At 41.0% G+C, this 25,827-nt stretch overlaps 1 protein-coding gene across 1 annotated transcript in view; it reads left to right on the forward strand.

Moving 5' to 3' along the window:
- LOC126184073 (uncharacterized) overlaps positions 1-25,827 on the forward strand; it is a 229,456-nt gene that overhangs the window by 31,025 nt on the left and 172,604 nt on the right. Inside the window, exons 2-3 of the mRNA XM_049926433.1 lie at positions 11,186-11,239; positions 11,320-11,412. Coding sequence (XP_049782390.1) covers positions 11,186-11,239; positions 11,320-11,412 — 147 coding nt within the window. The remainder of the gene's footprint in view (positions 1-11,185; positions 11,240-11,319; positions 11,413-25,827) is intronic.

A 25,827-nucleotide genomic window follows, 5' to 3' on the forward strand; every position in this document is an offset into this window, starting at 1 on the left:
GGTGTGGACTGGGCGGTTTTTTAGGTTAGATGGCCTCGGGAAAGTACAGAAAGGGCAACAGCCTCAAAGGGTGCGAGGCAAAGTCAGGACATGCGGGGACCAAGCAGCAATCGGTATTGTAATTATAAATTGTCGAAGCTGCGTTGGTAAAGTACCGGAACTTCAAGCGCTGATAGAAAGCACCGAAGCTGAAATCGTTATAGGTACGGAGAGCTGGCTGAAGCCAGAGATAAATTCTGCCGAAATTTTTACAAAGCCACAGACGGTGTTTAGAAAGGATAGATTGCATGCAACCGGTGGTGGCGTGTTTGTCGCTGTTAGTAGTAGTTTGTCCTGTAGTGAAATAGAAGTGGATAGTTCCTGTGGCAGAACAACTGAGAGAAAATCTGGAATACATTTCACATAAATTTTCTCAGCATGTTATAGTCTTAGGTGGAGATTTCAATTTACCAGATATAGACTGGGACACTCAGATGTTTAGGACGGGTGGTAGGGACAGAGAATCGAGTGACATTATACTGAGTGCACTATCTGAAAATTACCTTGAGCAATTAAACAGAGAACTGACTAGTGGAGATAACATCTTGGACATAATGATAAAAAACAGACCCGAACTTTACGACTCTGTAAGCGCGGAACGGGGAATCATTGATCATAAGGCCGTTGCAGCATCCCTGAATGTGGAAGTAAATAGGAATATAAAAAAAGGGAGGAAGGTTTATCTGTTTAGCAAGAGTAATAGAAGGCAGATTTCAGACTACCTAACAGATCAAAACGAAAACTTCTGTTCCGACACTGACAATGTTGAGTGTTTATGGAAAAAGTTCAAGGCAATCGTAAAATGCGTTTTAGACAGATACGTGCCGAGTAAAACTGTGAGGGACGAGAAAAACCCACCGTGGTTCAACAACAAAGTTAGGAAAGTACTGCGAAAGCAAAGAGAGCTTCACTGCAAGTTTAAACGCAGCCAAAACCTCTCAGACAAACAGAAGCTAGACGATGTCAAAGTTAGCGTAAGGAGGGCTATGCGTGAAGCGTTCAGTGAATTCGAAAGTAAAATTCTATGTACCGACTTGACAGAAAATCCTAGGAAGTTCTGGCCTTACGTTAAATCAGTGAGTGGCTCGAAACAGCATATCCAGACACTCTGGGATGATGATGGCATTGAAACAGAGGATGACACGCATAAAGCTGAAATACTAAACACCTTTTTCCAAAGCTGTTTCACAGAGGAAGACCGCACTGCAGTTCCTTCTCTAAATCCTCGCACAAACGAAAAAATGGCTGACATCGAAATAAGTGTCAAAGAAATATAAAAGCAACTGAAATCACTCAACAGAGGAAAGTCCACAGGACCTGACGGGATACCAATTCGATTCTACACAGAGTACGCGAAAGAACTTGCCCCCCTTCTAACAGCCGTGTACCGCAAGTCTCTAGAGGAACGGAAAGTTCCAAATGATTGGAAAAGAGCACAGGTAGTTCCAGTTTTCAAGAAGGGTCGTCGAGCAGATGCGCAAAACTATAGGCCTTTATCTCTGACATCGATCTGTTGCAGAATTTTAGAACATGTTTTTTGCTCGCATATCGTGTCATTTCTGCAAACCGAGAATCTACTCTGCAGGAATCAACTTGGATTCCGGAAACAGCGATCGTGAGAGACTCAACTCGCTTTATTTGTTCATGATACCCAGAAAATATTAAATACAGGCTCCCAGGTAGATGTCATTTTCCTTGACTTCCGGAAGGCGTTCGATACAGTTCCGCACTGTCGCCTGATAAACAAAGTAAGAGCCTACGGAATATTAGACCAGCTGAGTGGCTGAATTGAAGAGTTTTTAGCAAACAGAACACAGTATGTTGTTCTCGATGGAGAGACGTTTACAGACGTTAAAGTAACCTCTGGCGTGCGACAGGGGAGTGTTATGGGACCTTTGCTTTGCACAATATACATAAATGACCTAGTAGATAGTGTCGGAAATTCCATGCGGCTTTTCGCGGAGTAGTATAGAGAGAAGTTGCAGCATTAGAAAATTGCAGCGAAATGCAGGAAGATCTGCAGCGGATAGGCACTTGGTGCAGGGAGTGGCAACTGACCCTTAACATAACCAAATGTAAGTAGCAGTTACTTCTGTAAAATATCTAGGAGTATGCGTACGGAACGATTTGAAGTGGAATGATCATATAAAATTAATTGTTGGTAAGGTGGGTGCCAGGTTGAGATTCATTGGGAGAGTCCTTAGAAAATGTAGTCCATCAACAAAGGAGGTGAGTTACAAAACACTCGTTCGACCTATACTTGAGTATTGCTCATCAGTGTGGGATCCGTATTAGGTCGGGTTGACAGAGGAGCTAGAGAAGATCCAAAGAAGAGCGGCGCGTTTCGTCACAGGGTTATTTGGTAAGCGTGATAGCGTTACGCAGATGTTTAGCAAACCAAGTGGCAGACTCTGCAAGAGAGGTGCTCGGCATCGCAGTGTAGCTTTTTGTCCAGGTTTCGAGAGGGTGCGTTTCAGGATGAGGTATCGAATACATTGCTGCCCCCTGCTTATACCTCCCGAGGAGATCACGAATGTAAAATTAGAGATTCGAGCGCGCACGGAGGCTTTCCGGCAGTCGTTCTTCCCGCGAACTATACGCGACTGGAACCGGAAAGGGAGGTATTGACAGTGGCACGTAAAGTGCCCTCCGCCACACACCGATGGGTGGCTTGCGGAGTATAAATGTAGATGTAGATGTAGAATACTAGAAATAAGAACAATCTACATAAAGAACTAAAATCACTTATCTTGGTTCAAAAAGGGGTTCAACATTCAGGAACACAAATTTTCAATAAATTGCCAGTGACCATTACAAACTTGATTTCAGACAAAGCACAGTTCAAACAGAGTTTGAAAGACTTTTTGACAGGCAACTCCTTCTACTGTGTAGATGAATGTCTTAACAGGGACTGTTAGAAGAATATCATAACAGGTACTAGTAGACCAGCTGAAGTAAGCATGTCTGTTAGGTTTCAGTTTTGACAGCACTTGGTCACAACAGTCAGGATTAGATATTTTGTGTATGATAAATTCATTAAAAGTGCATCACTATGTTTCATACTGACAGTGTATTAATACTGTCAGTTTTAGCAGTTCCAGTTTACAGTAATATATTCACCTATTCCGACAATCTCCTGACAGATGATCTGGACAGTGAGTATTATATATTCTAATGTTTTATGTTTTTTATGTTACACGTTCTGACTTGTTCCACACCCACAAGAATCATCTCATTTTTGACGCTATGGAATGAAAACTGAACCTTGTCTAATCTAATCTAACATTCACTGGTCATTTCTCACCTGGAAACACCAAGCAAGACAAGATTTTGCTCCTGACAAATAACTAAGATGCATTTCAGCGGGATGAGGTATTCAGACTTATACATGGTTATTGTTAACGCAAGTTATACTGTACATTAAACAGATTTCTGTTTAGTCTCAAAAAATCTACATCTACATCTTCATCTACGTCGATACTCCGTAATGCATCTCACGGTGCATAGCGGAGGGTACCACATAACGCTACTAGTTGTTTCCTTTCCTGTTCCACTTGCAAATAAAACTGTCTATATGCCTTCGTATGGACCCTACTTTCTCGTATCTAATCTTCATGATCCTTACGCACAATGCATTTGTTGGAGGCAGCAGAATCGTTCTGCAGTCAGTTTCAGGTACTCGGTCTCTAAGTTTTCTTTATAATGTTCCTCCAGGGATTCCCATGTGAGTACCGAAGCATCTCCGTGACACTCGCGTGTCGTTCGAACCTACCAGTAACAAATCTAGCAGCCCGCCTCTGAATTGCTCCGATGTCTTCCTTTAATCCGACCTGGTACAGATCCCAAATAATCGAGCAGTATTCAAGAAAAGGTCCGTCCGCAGCTCGTGGTCGTGCTGTAGCGTTCTCGCTTCCCACGCCTGGGTTCCCGGGTTCGATTCCCGGCGGGGTCAGGGATATTCTCTGCCTCGTGATGACTGAGTGTTGTGTGCTGTCCTTAGGTTAGTTAGGTTTAAGTAGTTCTAAGTTCTAGGGGACTGATGACCATAGATGTTAAGTCCCATAGTGCTCAGAGCCATTTGAACCAAGAAAAGGTCGTACTAGCCTCCAAACCAATCTCCTTTACAGGCGAACCACACTTTCCTAGAATTTTCCCAATAACCAAAGTCGATCATTCGCCTTTCCTACCACAATACTCACCTGCTCGTTCCATTTCATATCTTTTTGCAACATTACGCCCAGATATTTAAACAATGTGACAATGTGACTAAGTAGAACATTACTAATGCTGTATGTGAACATTATAGGTTTGCTTTTCCTACTCGTCCCCATTAACTTACGTTTTCCTCCATTTAGAGCTAGCTTCCATTCATCACATCAACTGAAAATTTTGTCTAAGTCGTCTTGTATCCTCTTGCAGTTACTTCGACACATTGTAGCATCATCAGCAAACAACCGCAGATTGCTGCCCACCATGTCCGCAAATCATTTATGTAGACAGAGAATAATAGCGGTCCTACCACACTTCCCTGTGGCACTCCTAACGATATCTTTGGCTCTTGTCTCTGTCGAGGATAACATACCGGGTTCTGTTACCCTTCATTCGATCAGTGCGAAACCCTACATTTTGGTCTGTAAAAGAACTCTCCGTTCGCCGTGCAGTTCGGTGGCTCGGTTCGTGCTTTCATATCAGACTGTTTCTTGCAAGATGACTATTGTTAGGGAATGAATGCAGAAGTTTTCAGGGAATGGGTTTCCAATTTGCTGCTTCAAAGTATTTCACCAAAATCGACATTATTAATGGGCTATGCACCGCACACTCCATTGTGTTGCCAACCTCACGTATCTGTGAACCTATTCCATATGCTCGTACCTTCATTAACAGTCTGCAGCTCACAGTCTGATGGGATGCTTTCTAAAACCATGCTAATTTGTGGGTATAAGATTCACGGTCTCAATAAACTTCGAACTTAGAATGTGTTCAAAAATCTGACAGTGCAGATAAGGAAAGACGATGATAATTTTATATTTTTTATATATTTTTTAGTACAGAGAAACGCTAGTATGGGGGCAAAGGGGACACCACACCAAATTACTGCTATCCAAGATGGCGGCGATGGCGTCATCCAATATGGCGAATTTTGGCGGAAAGATAGGTCATTTGGACTACCTCCACTAACCTAACCGCCCTCCCCTCGCCCCCCTAGCAAAATGGTAGGAAGTTCAAATTCCAACAGGATAATGCATCACACCACCGGTATCTCTACTAAACTAAGAAAAATCGCGGGAAGGTGGGTCACTTGAGCTACCTCCACTAACCTAAGTCACCTGACCGCCACCTCTTCCTAGGGACTGGTGAGAAAAGGACTCAACCTGCACTGGGCTGCTGGAGAGAGGAACGAGTGTACTTTATTTATTTTGGAACAATTTATTTAGTTTTGGAACAATTTATTTGGGGATAGAGTATATTTATCACAGTGATACAGTACATACAGATCTGCAAACTAGTCCTAAATAACTCATGTATAATGCTCTACACACACGCTTGCTAATTGCAAACTGACAAAATAACGCATTGCACAGCCTACAGACATGCAAACCACTCCTAAATAATGCAATACATTTATGTCCAAACAGCCAAACAACTCGTAAATTGTCAAAGTAATAATCCATCTAAAGGACTCTGTAAACATACTTGCTAATCGTTGACTGTCGAAATCATGCACCAGTCTTTATTGAAACAACTAGAGGCAGCACCACCATCCAATGTGTTCACCATAAGGTCTGCACTCCAACTGACCTAGTACACAGTACCACCACCAGACGGCGCTGTTGTCCATTCCGTGATGTAATCCAAGATGGCAGCCAAGACATCAGCTGATGACACAAGTACCATTATCCAAGATAGCGGCAAACAGTGTGTTCACTACGAGGTCTCGACCTAGTACACAGTTCCACCCCCAGAGCGTGCTGTCGTACGTTTCATGATGTAATCCAAGATGGTGGGGGGATATGGTGGGAAAAAGACAGCCTGAGCTGGGCTGCTGGGGAGAGTGAGGAAGTAGTGTACTCTATTTTTTTGGAACATTTAATTTAGGGATAGTGTATATTTATCACACTGACACAAAAAACTCGCCCTGATAGTTGTTTCTATTTTCGGGTATATAGTCAGTGTTATACTGATGTCACAGAACTCCAACTCACACTCACGCCAGTCTTATATGCAAGATGCCTTTGGGCAGCATGTGTCTTTACCGTTGATAACAGAGTAGCACAGGCTGCATTGTTCCTAACGTGACATGAGAGACGCGTCTAACCATGCTTAACAGCCTATTGTGACTGATGCATCGCCACGAAGTGCTCTCGTGTAGCTACAGACCATTGCAAGCACATGTAACAAGGTTCTCAACCTTATACTGATGATAAGAACTGACTCGACATCACGGAAATTGTATACTGTCCTAGAAATAGTTAACACTCGCTTTCTTGATGTCTCGGCTAGTATGCACGGAAATGCTTGCACTAACAGAATATCAGTACCATTCTCATGACTTGACATACTCTTCCCATGCTATCACAGTACTCCACGTCAAATCCGTACCTACCTTACGACTGGACATAATCATTTCCTTTGCACATGTCAGAACACAAACACATGCTTTATAAGCCTGATGGTTCAAATGGCTCTGAGGACTATGGGACTTAACATCTATGGTCATCAGTCCCCCAGAACTTAGAACTACTTAAACCTAACTAACCTAAGGACAGCACACAACACCCAGTCATCACGAGGCAGAGAAAATCCCTGACCCCGCCGGGAATCGAACCCGGGAACCCGGGCGTGGGAAGCGAGAACGCTACCGCACGACCACGAGCTGCGGACTATAAGCCTGATGCTCAAATGTGAACATATTATGCAACCGCTACTACTAAGTATAATACTTCGTCAACGACTAATCTGGCGATACGAAATAATACTGAGAGAAAATCAATCGTGGGTGGACATGTATCATAAGTTTTTCTTGCAAGTGTTACCACTGTGTCCTAGAAAGGCTGTGAGCATTATTGGACTTAACTGCTGAGATCATCAGTCCCCTAGAATTTAGAACTACTTAAACCTAACTAACCTAAGGACATCACACACATCCATTCCCAAGGCAGGATTCGAACCCGCAACTGTAGCGGTTGCGCTGTTCCAGACTGTAGTGCCTAGAACCGCTCAGCTAACCCGGCCAGCGTCCTAGAAAGAGAGACGTAATCGGTCAGATCTTAAAAGAACTCCATCCCAACAACTAATGTATGTTACTGTCACAAGCGTTCATGATTCTACAGGTGCACACAAGTATTCATGTTAAAAGCTATACTGGCTTTATAAATCGAGGTACAACATGATCTCTGAATGAGGTGGTTTTTCTATCCAGACAAATACCGAGATGGTGTTTGCTAGAGTGTATATTATCAGACCAGCACTCCATTTACACGCAGCTCATGATGCAACCTCAAAATCGCAGAATTTTTGAAAGTGATTCGCCTAAGGGATGTGGTATGTAAGCTGTATCTGCGACTCCCTCACACTGCCCAAGATAGATATTTATATAGTACTTGTAACATATTCTGACTCGATACCATATCATAGGTTCTGCGATATATCCACTGAGTTATAGGCGATGAGTGATTGAGAAGGAACACAAACAGTAGTAGTAGATGATGTGCTAATTGAGGTCATAAGAAAATGTACACAAGCTTTTCTGATCTCTAATGTTACATTTCTGCTAGAAATGATGTCCATTATTTGGAATCAAGTCTTTCCATTCAACCACGTACCTGCCCCAGATCACACCCACAAGTGAATCATATTTCTGGCACTCTCATATCTCAAAATGAGACACCGTTCTCGAATATGTCTGCTACAGTAAAATTCGAATCTGGTTTAGTCACCCCCCAACGCATCTTGCAACTACTCCCATTTCTACAGCTTTGCGCATCTGATCGTTCCAATTTAAGTCAGAACTGAGCAGAAGTCGTAGAAAGACATATCCGCCACCTTCTGCAACCCGTGTAGAAACAGAATGACCTGAGTTAGTGCAACAGGAGCGTGTTTTGACCATTTGGTGGAAATGCGCACAATGTGGCACATCTCCAAACGAGATACAGATACTAAAATCTGAAGGACATCCACGTCCATTCACATCTATCTCCCCAACATGCTATCATCACTATTCTGCACCATCCAACAGAGAAAAATTACGAACTATCAAAGCTCCACTAACTTCATCCGATATAGGAGTAGTTTACAGGTTTGTGGGATGTGTGGCATGACCCCAAGAACATCAGAGCGAGTGTTTTGTGTCTGTGTGATAAATATACTCCACCCCTAAATAAAATGTTCCAAAATAAATAGCGTACACTCCTTCCTTACTCTCTCCAGCAGCCCAGCGCAGGCTGAGTCATTTTCGCGCCATTTTCCCCCTCCAGACCGCCCCAAGAACATCAGGGCGAGTGTTTTGTGGCTGTGTGATAAATATACTCCACCCCTAAATAAAACGTTCCAAAATAAGTAGCGTACACTCCTTCCTTACTCTCCCCAGCAGCCTAGCGCAGGCTGAGTCATTTTCGCGCCATTTTCCCCCTCCAGACCACCCTCTTAGGTTATGTCACAGGAGGGATGACAGTACCCTGTGGTGGCAGTACTGTGTACTAGGGGAGTTGGAATCTAGATCTCATGTTGAAGAGGATGCCTGAAAAATAAGGCTCATGTCCAACATAGGCAAAGTCCTTTTCCCACCATTTCCGCCCACCATCTCGGATTACATCACAAAATGGAGGTGGTACTGTGTACTAGGACTAGACCTCATGGTGAACACACTGCAGCCATCTTGGATAACGCTACTTGACTCATCAGCTGATGTCATGGCTGTCATCTTGGATTATGACAGTGCACTCTGGTGGTGGTACTGTGTACTACGTCAGTTGGAGTCTAGATCTCGTGGTGGAGACACTGCCTGCAAAATAAAGACTCATGTCCAGCACAGGCAGAGTCGTTTTCCTGCCATTTCCCCCACCATCTTGGATTATGTCACAGGAGGGATGACAGCACCCTCTGGTGGCAGTACTGCATACTAGGTCTGAATCTCATGGTGGAGGCACTGTCTGCAAAATAAATACTCATAGTCAGCACAGGCAGGGTCAGGGTCGTTTTCCCACCATCTTGGATTACGTCACGAAATGGACAACAGTGCCCTCTGTACTGTGTACTAGGTCAGTTGGAGTGCGGACCTTGTGGTGAAGACACTGGATGCTGGTGCTGCCTCTAATTGTTTAAATAAAGACTGGTGCATGATTTCGACAGTTGACAATTAGCATGCATGTTTGCAGAGTCTTTTAGATGGATTATTCTTTTGACGATTTACGAGTTGTTTTGCTTTCTGGATGTAAATGTATTGCATTATTTATGAGTGGTTTGCATGTCTGTGGACTGTGCAATGCGTTATTTTGACAGTTTACAATTAGCAAGTGTGTGTGCAGAGCATTACACATGAGTTATGGAGGTGTAGTTTGAAGGTCTGTATGCTGTGTGGCATGTCAGAGCGTCTGTTCTGTATCACTGTGATAAATATACTCCATCCCAAAATAAATTGTTCCAAAATAAATAAAGTACACTCCTTCCTCTCTACAGCAGCTCATTGCAGGCTGAGTCCTTTTCCCACCAATCCCTAGGAAGAGGTGGCGGTCAGGTGACTTCGGCTCGTGGAGGTGAGCTTTGTTTCCTGCAATTTTCTTAGGTTGGTAGAGAAACCCCAAGTGACCTTTCTTTACTGCCAAAATTCAGACTTGGCGCCATTTCCTAGCACAAGGTGGTGGTTAGTGGAGGTAGCCCAGGTGACCCATCTTCCCGCGATTTTTCTTAGTTTAGCAGAGATAACCGTGGTCTGATCCACTATCCTGTTGGAATTTGAACTTCCCGCCATTTTTCTGGGGGGGAGGAGGGGGGTTAGGATAGTGGAGGTAGTCCAAGTGACCTATCTTCCAGCCAAAATTCAAACTTCCCGCCAAAAGCCGCCATCTTGGATGACGTCATGCCCACCATCTTGGATGACGTCAGCGCCACCATCTTGGATAACGGTACTTTGGTGTGGTGCCCCCTTGCCCCAATACTAACATTCCATCAAATTGAACTGAATATGGTATAAATAAGATGGAATTAGTGGAACTTGTAAAACTGTACAGGTATCAAACCTAGAGCTACCACATCGGCGAAAGGACACAACCTAATGGGGCTTCATGTATGTGTTAAGAAAAAAAATAAAAAAGGTTTAAGCCTAGTGAGGTGGAGATACTGACGAAAGAAGCTATTGCGAATGTTACCCTACAGGACTGATCTCGAGTAGTGAGACAAGCCAAGAAGGAGTAAACACACATCTATGAGGAATTCCTAGAGGGAAAATTTGGAGAGATGATGATTTTTGTCAGCATCAGCTCCCATCACCACTTCTGGTTCCAAGAGGAGGACACCTATGATTCTTCCCTTTCTGTGGCTCCCCTTACACCAGAACCATAAGTGTTCATATATGTGCTCTGCTAGGTACTGTCATTTGTTTATTATTGAAAATGTCCCACTGATGAGTGGTTGATGCCCCTCGCCAAAAGTAAGCGTACCTCACTCAGCTTTTGTTGGCAGAAGCATTCCCCTCCTGTCAGTCTGCACAAAACTGTTAGAAGTCGTAACTTATTTTAAACACACTACAGTACTGACGGGTAAGAACTGACTTTGAATACAAGGAACTGTATGGCAAAGTTTGAAAAGTAAAAATGCATACTTGGGCTACTTACAAGTGTATCATTCTAGATTTAGATTATTTGTCAAGCAAGAGTAATGGTTGAAATACAGACCACATTGTGTATCAATGTCATAGTCTCTTAATTCAATGAACAGCTTATTCGACTGCTGTGCTTTGCCTGACGAATTTGATCCATGGCAGAAAGTGCACCGTGGTGGCATAAGTCTGTTTCCTTTAATTGAAGCTTTTCCTTTTGTGTCTGTCACATTCATACTACTGTTATCATAGTTTAGCGACTGAGTATAAAATGTAGATGCTCTTTTAAATCTATGTGCATGTTCTGATTGCAGCCTTTTACTCATTTTTCAGTCAACAGTCGATGAGAACAACAGGCGAATTGTTCAAGAGCCTCCACGCGGGTTGGTAAGTAAGCCAATATTCTGAGCTGCTGATTTCATACTATAATTTTACTCGTGAGATGTTAATGGGGGCTCTGTTCACAGCACTGGCTTCACACATACACTGATAATGAGGCCGAGGGAGTGGTTATTGATGGTAGCAATCCATCGCAGCGAAACCGCTCACATGCTAATGAGGTAAGAGAATTTATTTTAGTCCCAGCTAGAACTTTTTGGAATTCAGTAATGAAAGAATCTGTGGATATCCGTCTATCACAAAATCTTTAAAATCATGATGGTGGTTTTCAATTGGACAAGGCTTGTGACCCCGTGCTCTCTCTAATTTCTACTGAGAGAAGGCAGTTTATTCATGATGACACGTCTGGTGACATCTGACTTCTGGTTTATAGCGACATGCGTGAGCATTCTGCCAGATGGTGGACTTATAGTTTCACCTTTATGAATGTGCCTGCATGCCACAGATAGAACAGTACTTGCAGAGGGTGTGGATTTCGATAGATGTCACACCCTTCATCTCCTTTCCCATGGTGGTTTCCTTCAACTCTCCTTCCTGGATGACGCCCTCTCTCCCTCCATTTATCCCTCCTATCAACTCTGATCCTCAACTCCCCCTCCTCCCCTCTGTCCTTTTCCTGAGCTCCCTTTCCCCCCCTTCCAGCCTGTTTTTCCCAGCCTACCCTCTCTTTGACTACTTTCTCTCCAATGAGTCCTTATGCTTTCCCCTACACTGCCTTCCCCGCTCCTTCTTGCGTCCTCTCTGCCCCCCCCCCCCCTTTTCTGTGTCCTCTCCATCCATCGGCTCCCCTCTTTTTCCCCCTCTTTTGTCCGGGTTCCCCCCCCCCCCTCCCATCTGCCTTAGGCTGTGGTGTGTTATCTTCATATCTAATCTCTGGTGCAGTGTTTGAGTGTTCAGTGTTGTGCACTCCCTTTTTGAAGTGTTGCAAACAGTAACCATACTGTTGCCATGTTATTTTATTGTCGGCCGAAGTGGCCGTGCGGCTCTAGGCGCTGCAGTCTGGAACCACGAGACCGCCATGATCGCAGGTTCGAATCCTGCCTTGGGCATGGAAGTGTGTGATGTCCTTAGGTTAGTTAGGTTTAAGTAGTTCTAAGTTCTAGGGGACTGATGACCTTATAAGTTGAGTCCCATAGTGCTCAGAGCCATTTGAACCATTTTTTTTGTTATTTTATTGTGCCTGTCTACTTCCTGTTTGTCTTCATTAGCATCTTCAACACCGTGTTTCTTCTATTTTAACTTCCACAACTGTCTGCCATTTTACTGTTTTTCACAAGGTCACCTTATTATCACATTTTTATATTGTTTGTTACTTCTCATTACGTTTTTAATTCTTCTGTCAGGTGTAGAGCAGCATATTATGCTGCTGTCAGCCCCCCCCCCCCCCCCCCGTCTCTGGGATGGAATCTAAGTTCAAAAAAGAAAGAAAAAAACCTTGCAGTCCCTAGTGGCAGACACTCACCTGAAGATGGCTGGACGATTGCCATCGAAAATATTGTGGCTAGAAGTCAACGTGATTCAGCTGCAGTCCCAAAACCTCATCGAACATTTCTACACATACTTGTACTTTTGGCATCTGCTGAATTTCATCTCCAGTTATGTAGCAAAAAAGTAGAATGTTGATATGGAGGATTGGAAAATCTCTTCTTACATTAATTTATTGATGGAATATTCTTCACTTCTGAAGTACGAAATGTACATTTCACTTAATAATAGCATATGGACAGGAAAGCAGGGGTTAACAGGTGTGAAAATTACCGAAGTATCAGTTTAATAAGTCATGGTTGCAAAATACTAACCCGATTTCTTTACAAACAAATGGAGAAACTGATAGAAGCTTACCTCGGGGAAGATCAGTTTGGATTCTGTAGAAATGTTGGAAAACACAAGGCAATACTGACCCAATGACTTACCTTAGAAGATAGGTTAAGGAAAGGCAAACCTACATTTCTAGCATTTGTAGACTCAGAAAAAGCTTTTGACCATGTTGAATGGAATACTCTCTTCCAAATTCTGAAGGTGGCAGGTGTAAAGTACAGAGAGCGAAAGGCTATTTACAATTCGTACAAAAACCAGATGGTAGTTATAAGAGTCGAGGGGCATGAAAGGGAAGCAGTGGTTGGGAAGTAACTGAGACAGGGTTGTAGCCTATCCCTGATGTTATTCAAGCTGTATATTGAGCAAGCAGTAATGGAAACAAAAGAAAAATTTGGAATGGGAATTAAAATGCATGGAAAGGAAACAAAACTTTGAGGTTTGCCAACAACATTGTAATTCTATCAGAGAGAGCAAAGAACCTGGAAGAGAAGCTGAACGGAATGGACAATGTCCTGAAAGGAGGATTTAAGATTAACATCAACAACAGCAAAACGAGGGTAACAGAATGTAGTCAAATTAAATCAGGTAATGCTAAGGGAATTAGATTAAGAAATGAGACACTTAAAGTAGTAAATGAGTTTTGCTGTTTGGGGATCAAAATAACTGATAATGGTTGAAGTAGAGAGGATATAAAATGTAGACTGGCAATGGCAAGGCAAGTGTTTCTGAAGAAGAGAAATTTGTTAACATCAACAGATTTAAGTGTCAGGAAGTCTTTTCTGAAAGTATTTGTATGGAGTGTAGCCATGTATAGAAGTGAAACATGGACGATAAACACTAAAGCAAGAAGAGAATAGAAGCTTTCGAAATGTGGTGCTACAGAAGAATGCTGAGGATTAGATGGATTGTTTGTTGTTGTGGTCTTCAGTCCAGAGACTGGTTCGATGCAGCTCTCCATACTATCCTGTGCAAGCTTCTTCACCTCCCAATACCTACTGCAACCTACATCCTTCTGAATCAGTTTAGTGTATTCATCTCTTGGTCTGCCTTCCAATACTAAATTGGTGATCCCTTGATGCCTCAGAATATGTCCTACCAACCGATCCCTTCTTCTAGTCAAGTTGTGCCACTAATTTCTCTTCTCATCATTCAGAAACGACTTCCTGACACTTAAACCTATACTCGATGTTAACAAATTTCTCTTTGTCAGAAACGCTTTCCTTGCCATTGCCAGTCTACATTTTATATCCTCTCTACTATGACCATCTTCCGTTATTTTGCTCCCCAAATTGCAAAACTCATTTACTACTTTATGCACCTCATTTGCTAATCTAATTCCCTCAGCATCACCCTATTTAATTCGACTACATTCCATAATCTTCATTTTGCTTTTGTTGATGTTCATCTTATTATCCTCCTTTCAAGACACTGTCGTTTCCTTTACTTCTTGCTCAATATACAGATTGAATAACATCAGGGATAGGCTACAACCCTGTCTCACTCACTTCCCAACCACTACTTCCCTTTCATGCCCCTCGACTCTTATAACTGCCATCTGGCTTCTGTACAAATTGTAAATAGCCTTTCGCTCCCTGTATTTTACCCCTGCCACCTTCAGAATTTAAAAGAGAGTATTTCAGTCAACATTGTCAAAAGCTTTCTCAAAGCCAACAAGTGCTAGAAATGTAGGTTTGCCTGTCATTAATCTATTTTCTAAGATAAGTCATAGGGTCAGCATTACCTTGTATATTCCAACATTTCTACAGAATCCAAACTGATCTTTCCCAAGGTAGGCTTCTTCCAGTTTTTCCATTCGTCTGTAAAGAATTCGCATTAGTATTTTGCAGCTGTGGCTTATTAAACTGATAGTTCAGTAATTTTCAAATCTGTCAACGCCTGCTTTCTTTGGGATTGGAATTATTATATTCTTCTTGAAGTCTGAGAGTATTTCGCCTGTCTTATACATCTTGCTCATCAGATGGTAGTTTTGTCAGGGTTGGCTCTCCCAAGGCTATCAGTATTTCTAATGAAATGTTATCTACTCCCGGGGCCTTGTTTCAACTTAGGTCTTTCAGTGCTCTGTCAAACTCTTCACGCAGTATCATATCTCCTATTTCTTCTTCATCTACATCTTTTTCCATTTTCATAATATTGTCCTCAAGAACATCACCCTTGTATAGACCATCTATATACTCCTTCCACCTTTCTGCTTTCCCTTCTTTGCTAAGAACTGGGTTTCCAACTGAACTCTTGATATTCATGCAAGTGGTTCTCTTTTCTCCAAAGGTCTCTTTAATTTTCCTGTAGGCAGTATCTATCTTACCCCTAGTGAGATAAGCCTCTACATCCTTACATTTGTCCTCTAGCTATCCCTGCTTAGCCATTTTGCACTTCCTGTCGATCTCATTTGAGACGATTTTATTCCTTCTTGCCTGCTTTATTTACTGCATTTTTATATTTTCTTCTTTCATCAATTAAATTCAATATTTCTTCTGTCACCCAAGGATTTCTACTAGCCCTCGTCTTTTTACCTACTTGATCCTCTGCTGCCTTCACTACTTCATCCCTCTAAGCTACCCATTCTTCTTCTACTGTATTTCTTTCCCCCATTCTTGTCAATTGTACCCTTATGCTCTCCCTGAAACTCTGTACAACCTCTGGTTTAGTCAGTTTATCCAGGTCCCATCTCCTTAAATTCCCACCTTTTCGCAGTTTCTTCAGTTTTAATCTACAGTTCAAACCAACAGATTGTGGTCAGAGTCCACATCTACCCCTGGAAATGTCTTACAATTTAAAACCCGGTTCCTAAATCTCTGTGTTACCATTATATAATCTATGTGAAACCTTCCAGTATCTCCAGGCTTCTTCCATGTGTACAACCTTCTTTCATGATTCTTGGACCAGGTGTTAGGTATGTTTAAGTTATGCTCTGTGCAAAATCTACCAGGCGGCTTCCTCTTTCATTCCTTACCCCCATTCCATATTCACCTACTATGTTTCCTTCTCTTGCTTTCCCTGCTATCGAATTCCAGTCGCCTGTGACTATTAGATTTTCGTCTCCCTTCACTATCTGAATAATTTCTTTGATCTCAACATACATTTCATCAATCTCTTCATCATCTTCGGAGCTAGTTGGTATATAAACTTGTACTACTATGGTAGATGTGGGCTTTGTATCTATGTTGGCCACAATAATGCGTTCACTATGCTGTTTGTAGTAGCTTACCCACATTCCTATTTTTTAGTCATTATTAAACCTACTCCCGCATTACCCCTTTTTGATTTTGTATTTATAACCCTGTATTCGCCTGACCAGAAGTCTTGTTCCTCCTGCCACCAAACTTCTCTAATTCCGCACTATATCTACTTTAACCTATCCATTTACCTTTTTAAATTTTGTAACCTACTGCCCGACTAAGGGATCTGACATTCCACGCTCCAACCCGTAGAACGCGTTTTCTTTCTCCTGATAACAACATCCTCCTGAGTAGCCCCACCCGGAGATCCAAATGGGGGACTATTTTACCTCCGGAATATTTTACCCAAGAGGACCCCATCATCCTTTAACAATACAGTAAAGCTGCATGCCCTCGGAAAAAATTACAGATGTAGTTTCCCCTTGCTTCCAGCCATTCGCAGTGCCAGCACAGCAAGGTTGTTTTGGTTAGTGTTACAAGGCCAGTTCAGTCAATCATCCAGACTGTTGCACCTGCAAGTACTGAAAAGGCTCCTGCCCCTCTTCAGGAACCACACGTTTGTCTGGCCTCTCAACAGATACCCCTCCGTTGTGGTTGCACCTACGGTACGGCTATCTGTATCACTGAGGCTCGCAAGAAAAAAAATGGTTCAAATGGTTCTGAGCTCTATGGGACTTCTGTGGTCATCAGTCCCCTAGAACTTAGAACTAGTTAAACCTAACTAACCTAAGGACATCACACACATCCATGCCCGAGGCAGGATTCGAACCTGCGACCGCAGCGGTCACGCGTTTCCAGAACGCACGACCACACCGGCCAGCAGGCCCGCAAGCCTCCTCACCAATGGCAGGGTACATGGTTCATGGGGGGGATTAGATGGGTAGATCACTGAATAGAACTGGTGAGAAGAGCAATTTGTGGCACAACTTGACTAGAAAAAGGGATCAGTTGGTAGGACACGTTCTGTGGCATCAAGGGATCACCAATTTAGTATTGGATGGAAGTGTGGAGGAAAAATTATAGAGGGAGACCAAGAGATGAATACACTAAGCAGACTTGCACAGGATAGAGTAACATGGAGAGCTGCATCGAACCAGGCTGGACTGAAGACCACAACAACACATGGACAGGAATTAATTGGCTGGGTTTTATAGTGTAGAGTGTGTGCACATGTAAAACCACAGCAAAGCAATGTAGAGTATAATCATTTGTCACCAAGTTTTTTCTATCCTGCTGTGTTGACTTGTGATTGCAGTATTAATGCTGTTCAATAACTCATGCTGAAAGTTGCTAGAGACACTGTATCACTAGCAATTCAAAAACTCTTGGTACTGTATTTCAGATGCAGTAATGTATGGGATGAAATGATCTTTGCGGCAAGCTACAGGTGATCATACTTATTCCATACAGTATTTGTAAATGAAGTGCATGTGCTGACAAACAGCGCCATTTTAAATGTGTATTACCAGTAATGAAAAGACACTTGTGAAGTTAAAATGTTACACTAACATGTGTGAAAAATCAAGTTTACGAGCTGAATACTTTCGTGAAAATCAATTGAATATTGCAGAATGAAAAGCAGCTGTTTTCTTTTTCCACAAGGAAAGTAACATATTTATAAAAATGACAAGTAATGGATGTCGTATTAATTTTATACAGGGCGTCTCATTTATCTTCACCACCCGAAATAACTGTTTGTCCAGATGCAAATTACAAAATGTTCCAAGTAATGTCCTTTAGCTGCCAGGGGGATATCAATCAGCATGATTCCCTTCATTGTAGTTTTGTTTTTTACAAAGATATGGACAGCGGTATGACTTTTTTAAATGGCACCCTTTATTTTTTATTCAGTAATTCATTTCCTCTCCTAAAGATCTATTCAAAAATGGAGAAACAGTTATTTAGGGTGGTCAAGTTAAATAGGACACCCAGTATATAAAAAAATGTGATTAGTTTCTGCTTTCCATGATTTTTTAATTCTGAAATATTTGTCAATCAATTTTCAAGAAAGTATTGAGTGAATAAATCAGATTTCTTATACATGGTAGCATTGCATCTTAGCATTGTAATGAAGGATACTGTGTTGAAGCTGAACAGTTTTCTAACAAATTTAATACTGTCTTCAACAGGAATTCCACATCATGTTTGACAACAACAGAAATTTATTTGTTGGATAGCTTGTTAAAAATACATAATTAAATTGTTCAATAAATATTCAAAAATAGCTATACAATTTGAAATATTATATAGTTTACTATACTGTTTGTATAAATCAGTTAATCATGAGTAAAGCATTATGAAGTATGAAGAAAGATATTTCATATTAATTAATGCTAACTGGGATACTGAATCACAAGAAACAGTTGCTACTTAACTATTAACTCTACACTTTTCACTGCATTTCTGTCTGGGCTAGAAACGTATGAGGTATTTCAATGTCTATGCATTAAACATTGAGGGGTGACAGATCATGTCATGGTGAACAACTTTTGTTAGAAAAATTTTTTTTCTGACACTTCCTGCTGATGCTAGGCATCTTTTATTGTAAGTTATAGCCTTGAGAGGCAGCAGGGCATATGCAGTCTGCGGTTTTCACATGCTATATGTGTTGCCTATAATCAAGGCATCTGATCTATGTGAAGGGGGATGGGCTTGGTTTCTAAAATGGCTTTCTCTGTGTAGAGGCATTGACAATCTGTCTATCAATTTACTGGAGTAGGTACTATGCAGATGCAGCACACCTGATTAGTAGACCCTACTAGTTTGTTGAAATATCATCCTAGGGTTGGAGAATCCAATAAAATGGCTCCTAGCATCACTGTGAAGTGTCAATGAAAGTTTTGTGTGTAACAAAAGTTGTTCTCCTGTACATTTGAAGCAAAGACATTGAAACACACTGTGTGTGTGTGTGTGTGTGTGTGTGTGTGTGTGTGAGAGAGAGAGAGAGAGAGAGAGAGAGAGAGAGAGAGAGGGATAGAGAGAGAGTTTTTGTATGCGTATACAGTATGAATGATTGTGAGCTGGAAGAGATGATCAGTGCTTAAACTATATGCACAGTGGTTCATATGTTACTTAGGTCATATTTGGTAAAGTTCAGGACATTGGAAGCAGGTTTTTGACAAATGATACACAAACCCAAGAATGTATTTTGCTGTGTGGGGAATACCTGTAACTTTTTCACCAGTAAAGACAATTTCTCTTTTCTTCAGAAAAATACAAAGAATTATACGGAAGCGCTCTTCAGTAATTCAGTCAGTCATGAAAGGGATACAGTGACAGAAGGGAGACATGATTCCTGCAGAAGCCCAAGAAAGACTCCACCAGCAATATTAAACTATCTGAATGTTGTTGGTCTTGGGTGAAGTGTGGACACAGCCTTAGAATCCCACTGATGACGATTGCATTGAACATGATATAGTCTGATGTAGGTGAAATACATTTCTAAGTGCAGAAAATATTCTGATACACAGTGTAGATATGCACTATGACTGCCTGCAAGTTGTTTCCAAAGGTCAGTTTGGTTTTCAAAGATGATATTGAAGAAATCAGTTATCAGTAGAAGTAGTAAGTTACATCAAGTGAAGCCACAAAATGAAAGATGTATACACTGTGTAAAATGATGCACTTGAGAAGTAGCAATTACCTGTGCTAGTTGTGAAGGTGAAGTAAAATATTTCATCTGTTTTGGACACTGGTTTACTCACCTACTATTCCATATGCCTTTGAAGAAGAAATTGCTGCAATGAAAAATTAATGATATAAACAAAGGTTTATGAAATAAACTGCTTTCAGCTGTATATAAACTTTTACAAGAACATGAATGTTTTGGGATTTCAAATCACATCTTTAGATGAGGCAGCCTGTGGCCCTGCATATCGAGATGGTTGGAGGGTTGCTGTCTGCCACTTCCTGGTGTGAAGTGAACATGCTTTTAACATGTCAGTTTCTCAGTTGGGCAATTTGAAGTATGATGCCCTACTTGTTGTGGGTAACAGTATTTTATTTTGAGAAGGTTGAGTCCCCTCCTTCTTCTATCAGGGCTTAAATGTTTTACTGACGAAGGTACACCTAAAACTGTTATTGGAAATCAAGAAACTGGTCATGTTCCTGTAAAAGTTTATGTACAGTTGAAAGTGGTTTATTTCAGAAGCATGGATTACAGCAGCTGCAGGTTTTCTCAACAGAAAGCTATTTGATAAACAAAGGACTGTCTTAGGAATCACTACATTTTCTGTTTCAGATTTACATGGAAAAATTCTTCAGTGTACAGTGTTTATAATGTACAGGTAATCTGCATCATTGCCACTAATAATAAGACTGATTGAGTAAATAGATAAGAATGATTTCTATATTTCCCCACTCAGATCGTCATTTACGATTTTTGGCAGAAACAAGATACTAATGAAGAACATCTAAACTATGGAGTAAACAAAAACAAAAATGCAGTTGTGAAGTTCCTCACCTCTTATTTTATATTAGTGACAAATGTAAACTGATTGGCCAATTTGAAGGAGATGTGGTGATGATTCCAATAGTGCTATTTTTGGCAGCATTGGCTCCGATGGATAGAGTGTCTGCCATGTAAGCAGGAGAACCCGGGTTCGAGTCCCAGTTGGGGCACACATTTTCAACTGCTCCCGTTGACTTGTATCAACGACTGTTTGCAGCTAAGGGTACTCATTTCATTGTAATTTCATTCTAATGAGCTGCATGGTCACTGATGGTATCTGTTCTTTGAACATATCCAAAAGAACAGATACCATCTTCATATATAAATAATTTTTTTCATTTTCCAGTGGCTGAACATAATTTTTGTAAAATTTAACTTAGATGCAGAATGATGTGCACATATAATTCATTTATACCAACGTAGCTTCATTTAATGAGATCTACAGAGTTGTCATCTCTAGCAGAAAGTTTCCAACAAATCTAGAAACAAGTTTTTCCACCTCCAAAGAAAGTAGCATTGTGACTAGCTTAAGTATAATATATTATCCGTTTACAACCAGATGGTTTCTTTGGAATCTGTTGGGTGCTGCACAGTTCTCTGTTGTGTTCTTAGTTTCCAGATTCATTCAAGGTTATAGAGCAAGACTGCCAATGACCACTAGAATTTCTGGGTAGAGTTTGCGTTTCTTAAGAGATATTAAAATTACGTATGTGTTCTTCTTCATGATGGCAAAATCATAGTGAGCAGTATACAGAAATGCAACAAAAACGTGATAAGGATAGGACACAAACCATCAAATTTTGTGTTTGTTGTCCACTGTTTTGTCAGCTGGGCAGACAAATAATCACACGTGTTAGTATTTGGTCCCAATATGCTATTGTATGCATATCAGTAATTATTTTAAGGCCTAGGTACTGCTGTAAATGTTCACAATCGATATTCAACATTTTTCATTGTGTATATTAATGTACGGGAATTATAAACAATTAGGAGACTGAAATTTGGCTCTAATTTCAGAAATTAGAAAATTCTAGACTCGCTGTTAATAAAACTGATAACCACTGTAACCTGCATTTCCAGAAAATTATTTTTCTTTATGTACTGTTAGAACTTGTTTCCACATTGATCACAACATCTCATAAGTTATTGTGTTAAAAAAGTATCAATAAAGAAAACTGTCCTCAATCACATCAAAGCTGGCTCATATTTGTCTTAAATTTAAGTTAATATATTACATGCTGCATCTACTATAATAAGTTTTTTATATTCAGACAACCAGAATGAAATCATCACTTTCAAGAAAACTGCCATTTACCCAACATGCAAACAGTTGTTACAGTTATAAAGTCTGATAGAGTCAGAGGTGTGGCAACTGTCACAGGGCCTGCTTAAATATGGTTGGGCTCTGTGGCATCCACTGATTTATAAAAGCTACATGTAAGTATTCCTGTAGACCCCTTTTTAAAACTCTGAAAATATTGCCACTGCCTTTCTGGTATATACAGGGTGTTACAAAAAGGTACGGCCAACCTTTCACGAAACATTCCTCACACACAAAGAAAGAAAATATGTTATGTGGACATGTATCCGGAAACACTTACTTTCCATGTTAGAGCTCATTTTATTACTTCTCTTCAAATCACATTAATCATGGAATGGAAACACACAGCAACAGAATGTACCAGCGCGACTTCAAACACTTTGTTACAGGAAATTTTCAAAATGTCTTCTGTTAGCGAGGATACATGCATCCACCCTCCGTCACATGGAATCCCTTATGCGCTGATGCAGCCCTGGAGAATGGCGTATTGTATCACAGCCGTCCACAATACGAGCACGAAGAGTCTCTACATTTGGTGCCGGGATTGCGTAGACAAGAGGTTTCAAATGCCCCCATAAATGAAAGTCAAGGGGGTTGAGGTCAGGAGGGCGTGGAGGCCATGGGATTGGTCCGCCTCTACCAATCCATCGGTCACAGAATCTGTTGTTGAGAAGCGTATAAACACTTCGACTGAAATGTGCAGGAGCTTCATCGTGCATTAACCACATGTTGTGTCGTAGTTGTAAAGGCACATGTTCTAGCAGCACAGGTAGAGTATCCCGTATGAAATCATGATAACGTGCTCCATTGAGCGTAGGTGGAAGAACATGGGGCCCAATCAAGACATCACCAACAATGCCTGCCCAAACGTTCACAGAAAATCTGTGTTGATGATGTGATTGCACAATAGTGTGCGGATTCTTGTCAGCCCACACATGTTGATTGTGAAAATTTACAATTTGATCACGTTGGAATGAAGCCTCATCCGTAAAGAGAACATTTGCACTGAAATGAGCATTGACACATTGTTGGATGAGCCATTCGCAGAAGTGTACCCGTGGAGGCCAATCAGCCGCTGATAGTGCCTGCACACACTGTACATGGTACAGAAACAACTGGTTCTCCCGTAGCACTCTCCATACAGTGACATGGTCAACGTTACCTTGTACAGCAGCAACTTCTCTGACGCTGACATTAGGGTTATCGTAACCTGCACGAAGAATTGCCTCGTCCATTGCAGGTGTCCTCGTCATTCTAGGTCTTTCCCACTCGCGAGTCATGTTCCGTGCTCCCTTAGACGCCGATCAATTGCTTCGAACGTCTTCCTGTCGGGACACCTTCGTTCTGGAAATCTGTCTCGATACAAACTTACCGCGCCATGGCTATTTCCCCGTGCTAATCCATACATCAAATCGGCATCTGCCAACTCCGCATTTGTAAACATTGCACTGACTGCAAAACCACGTTCATGGTGAACACTAACCTGTTGATGCTACGTACTGATGTGCTTGATGCCAACTGGGCCAACTGGTGGTGAATCGAGGAAGTACAGTACATACTGACATAACTAAAATGAGCTCTAACATGGAAATTAAGCGTTTCAGGACACATGTCCACATAACATCTTTTCTTTATTTGTGTGTGAGGAATGTTTCCTGAAAGTTTGGCCGTACCTTTTTGTAACACCCTGTACACGAAATACTAATTTTCACAAGAGAGAGCATCTTAAAAAAGGAAAATCTCTTCAAACACGACTATAATATACGCATGAAACTAGACAGAAGATGAACCTACACAGGAACACAGTAAATACAAACTTATGCAAAAGAGGAGCTATGTTATATAACCATATGCCTTCTTACTTAAAATGCATACCAACAATAAATGCATTTAAAATAAAGAGAAAACAGTTCTTGCTTGCGTGACCACTGCTTCTGTTCTTTGTCTGAGTTTATGGAACATCATAATAAGTAAACATCATTTACCAAATTTCACTAATTGTCAATTCATAATATAGTTTACATTGTGCTTATCATGTCATCTCACTTAATAATTGCTATTATCACATGTAGAAGCAAATGTAGTACACCAACCTACATTATTATGCATTTTATTATGTCAACAATGTAGTCAAAATGACTACTGTACTGTAAACTAACTAGGTTTACCACTGTCCTATATCACATGTGCAAACAGTGTATGAAACTGAGTCTTGGACCAATAAATCTTCAGACATAAAACGTAATTCCTGTTATCTGTCCCATCACTGAATAAGGGCTGCTAGTACTGGTCTATGTGGTTAGCACCTTTCGTTTTAATAACACATTTGGCAGCCAGTACAACAGGAAAACTTTAAGCGGATAATAGTACAACTAGGAGGATTACCTTTAAACATAACCTGGTCTGTATATTGACATAAATTCATGTTAATATCAAAAAGGAAATATGCATGTGGCTTTTGTCTCATCCTTCTCTGAAGTTATTATTATCGGCACATTGATGACTCACTCCTCACTCTGGTATGATCAAGGTGACAGACATTTGGACTACTAGTTATGTTCAATAATTCGTTTCCCATCATTCAGTTAACAGATTCCCATATAATGTGTACACTATTTTCTTCCAGTGCGTCAGAAATGTCAAGTAATGTTCCTGACCTGCAGCATCTTAAGTCTCTATTCACTGAAACTATGATGGCAGGGATTTAGAAAAGCATGTGTCTGTTGGAAGAGCTTAAAACACTTTGTGAAAAATAAAAGTGTGGATCTATCAGTACATCTATTTATGAGCTGCTCATCATGTCATACCAAATAGCACACATCGTAAACAGTGTTGATATTACTGGTTATGATGCTCACAGATGACTATTTTCATTCCATGTTTTATGTTTGAGGAAAACAGACCTTTCTGTCAAACTGTTTATACTTAAAATATATTCTTTGCCAACTTCTAGAATCTGACCAGTTGGTACCTCGTTTTTTGCTTCCTGTGTGGCACCCTAGAGACAGAAAGAGAGCTGATATGATGTTGATAGCATTGTGTCTTCTTGAATATTATGCTGTGTAACAGGCAGTAAATCTGTGCAGCTCAACGTAACAAAAAGACGAGAAGTCTTGCTATTCCATTACCGACTGTAGCTGTGGGAAGGTCTATATGGAGATGAAAGAAGGATCCAACACTAGAGCCATCTAACATAAACGAGTTCATAAAGTGGGACACATGGAAAAGTCAGCTTTGGCTGAGCGCACATGCTAAGTCACTCCAGTACGCACAGCTACATTGATGAATCAAAACGTTATGACCACTACCTACTGCAGGACTGAATGGCACATAGTCACTTTGCAAGCATGCCGTACGGCAAAGAAAGTTTGTTTATTTCAGTTGTCCAGAACATGAAATTATTACAATACTGCTAGAGCAGTAGTGTCATACAGAGATTAATTATGTGCAAAGAATTCATTTTGCACATAATTCAATAGAGTAAAGAGAGAAAGTAATAAGAATAAAAATACAAGGATTTGTGTGTACAACTAGAATTTATGAAAGAAAGACAGGAAAATAGAACAAAGAAACAAACAGCAAGATAATTCGCCTCATATTCTGTGCAGTGCAAAGTAGTCGGTGGTTTTGACTGCTGTTTTGTTAGCTGCAACAAGTTCACCAATGGTACAGGTATCTGGAAGGTTCCTACAGATTAGCAGATGTTGTTGTTCCTGCAAGTCACCACACTTGCAAATTTCATCACGACTGGAGGTTGACCTCGCACTGTGTGTTTTTCCAGGTTTTGGCT

This window comes from Schistocerca cancellata, chromosome 4, assembly GCF_023864275.1.
Source record: "Schistocerca cancellata isolate TAMUIC-IGC-003103 chromosome 4, iqSchCanc2.1, whole genome shotgun sequence".
Taxonomy (NCBI): Eukaryota; Metazoa; Arthropoda; class Insecta; order Orthoptera; family Acrididae; genus Schistocerca; species Schistocerca cancellata.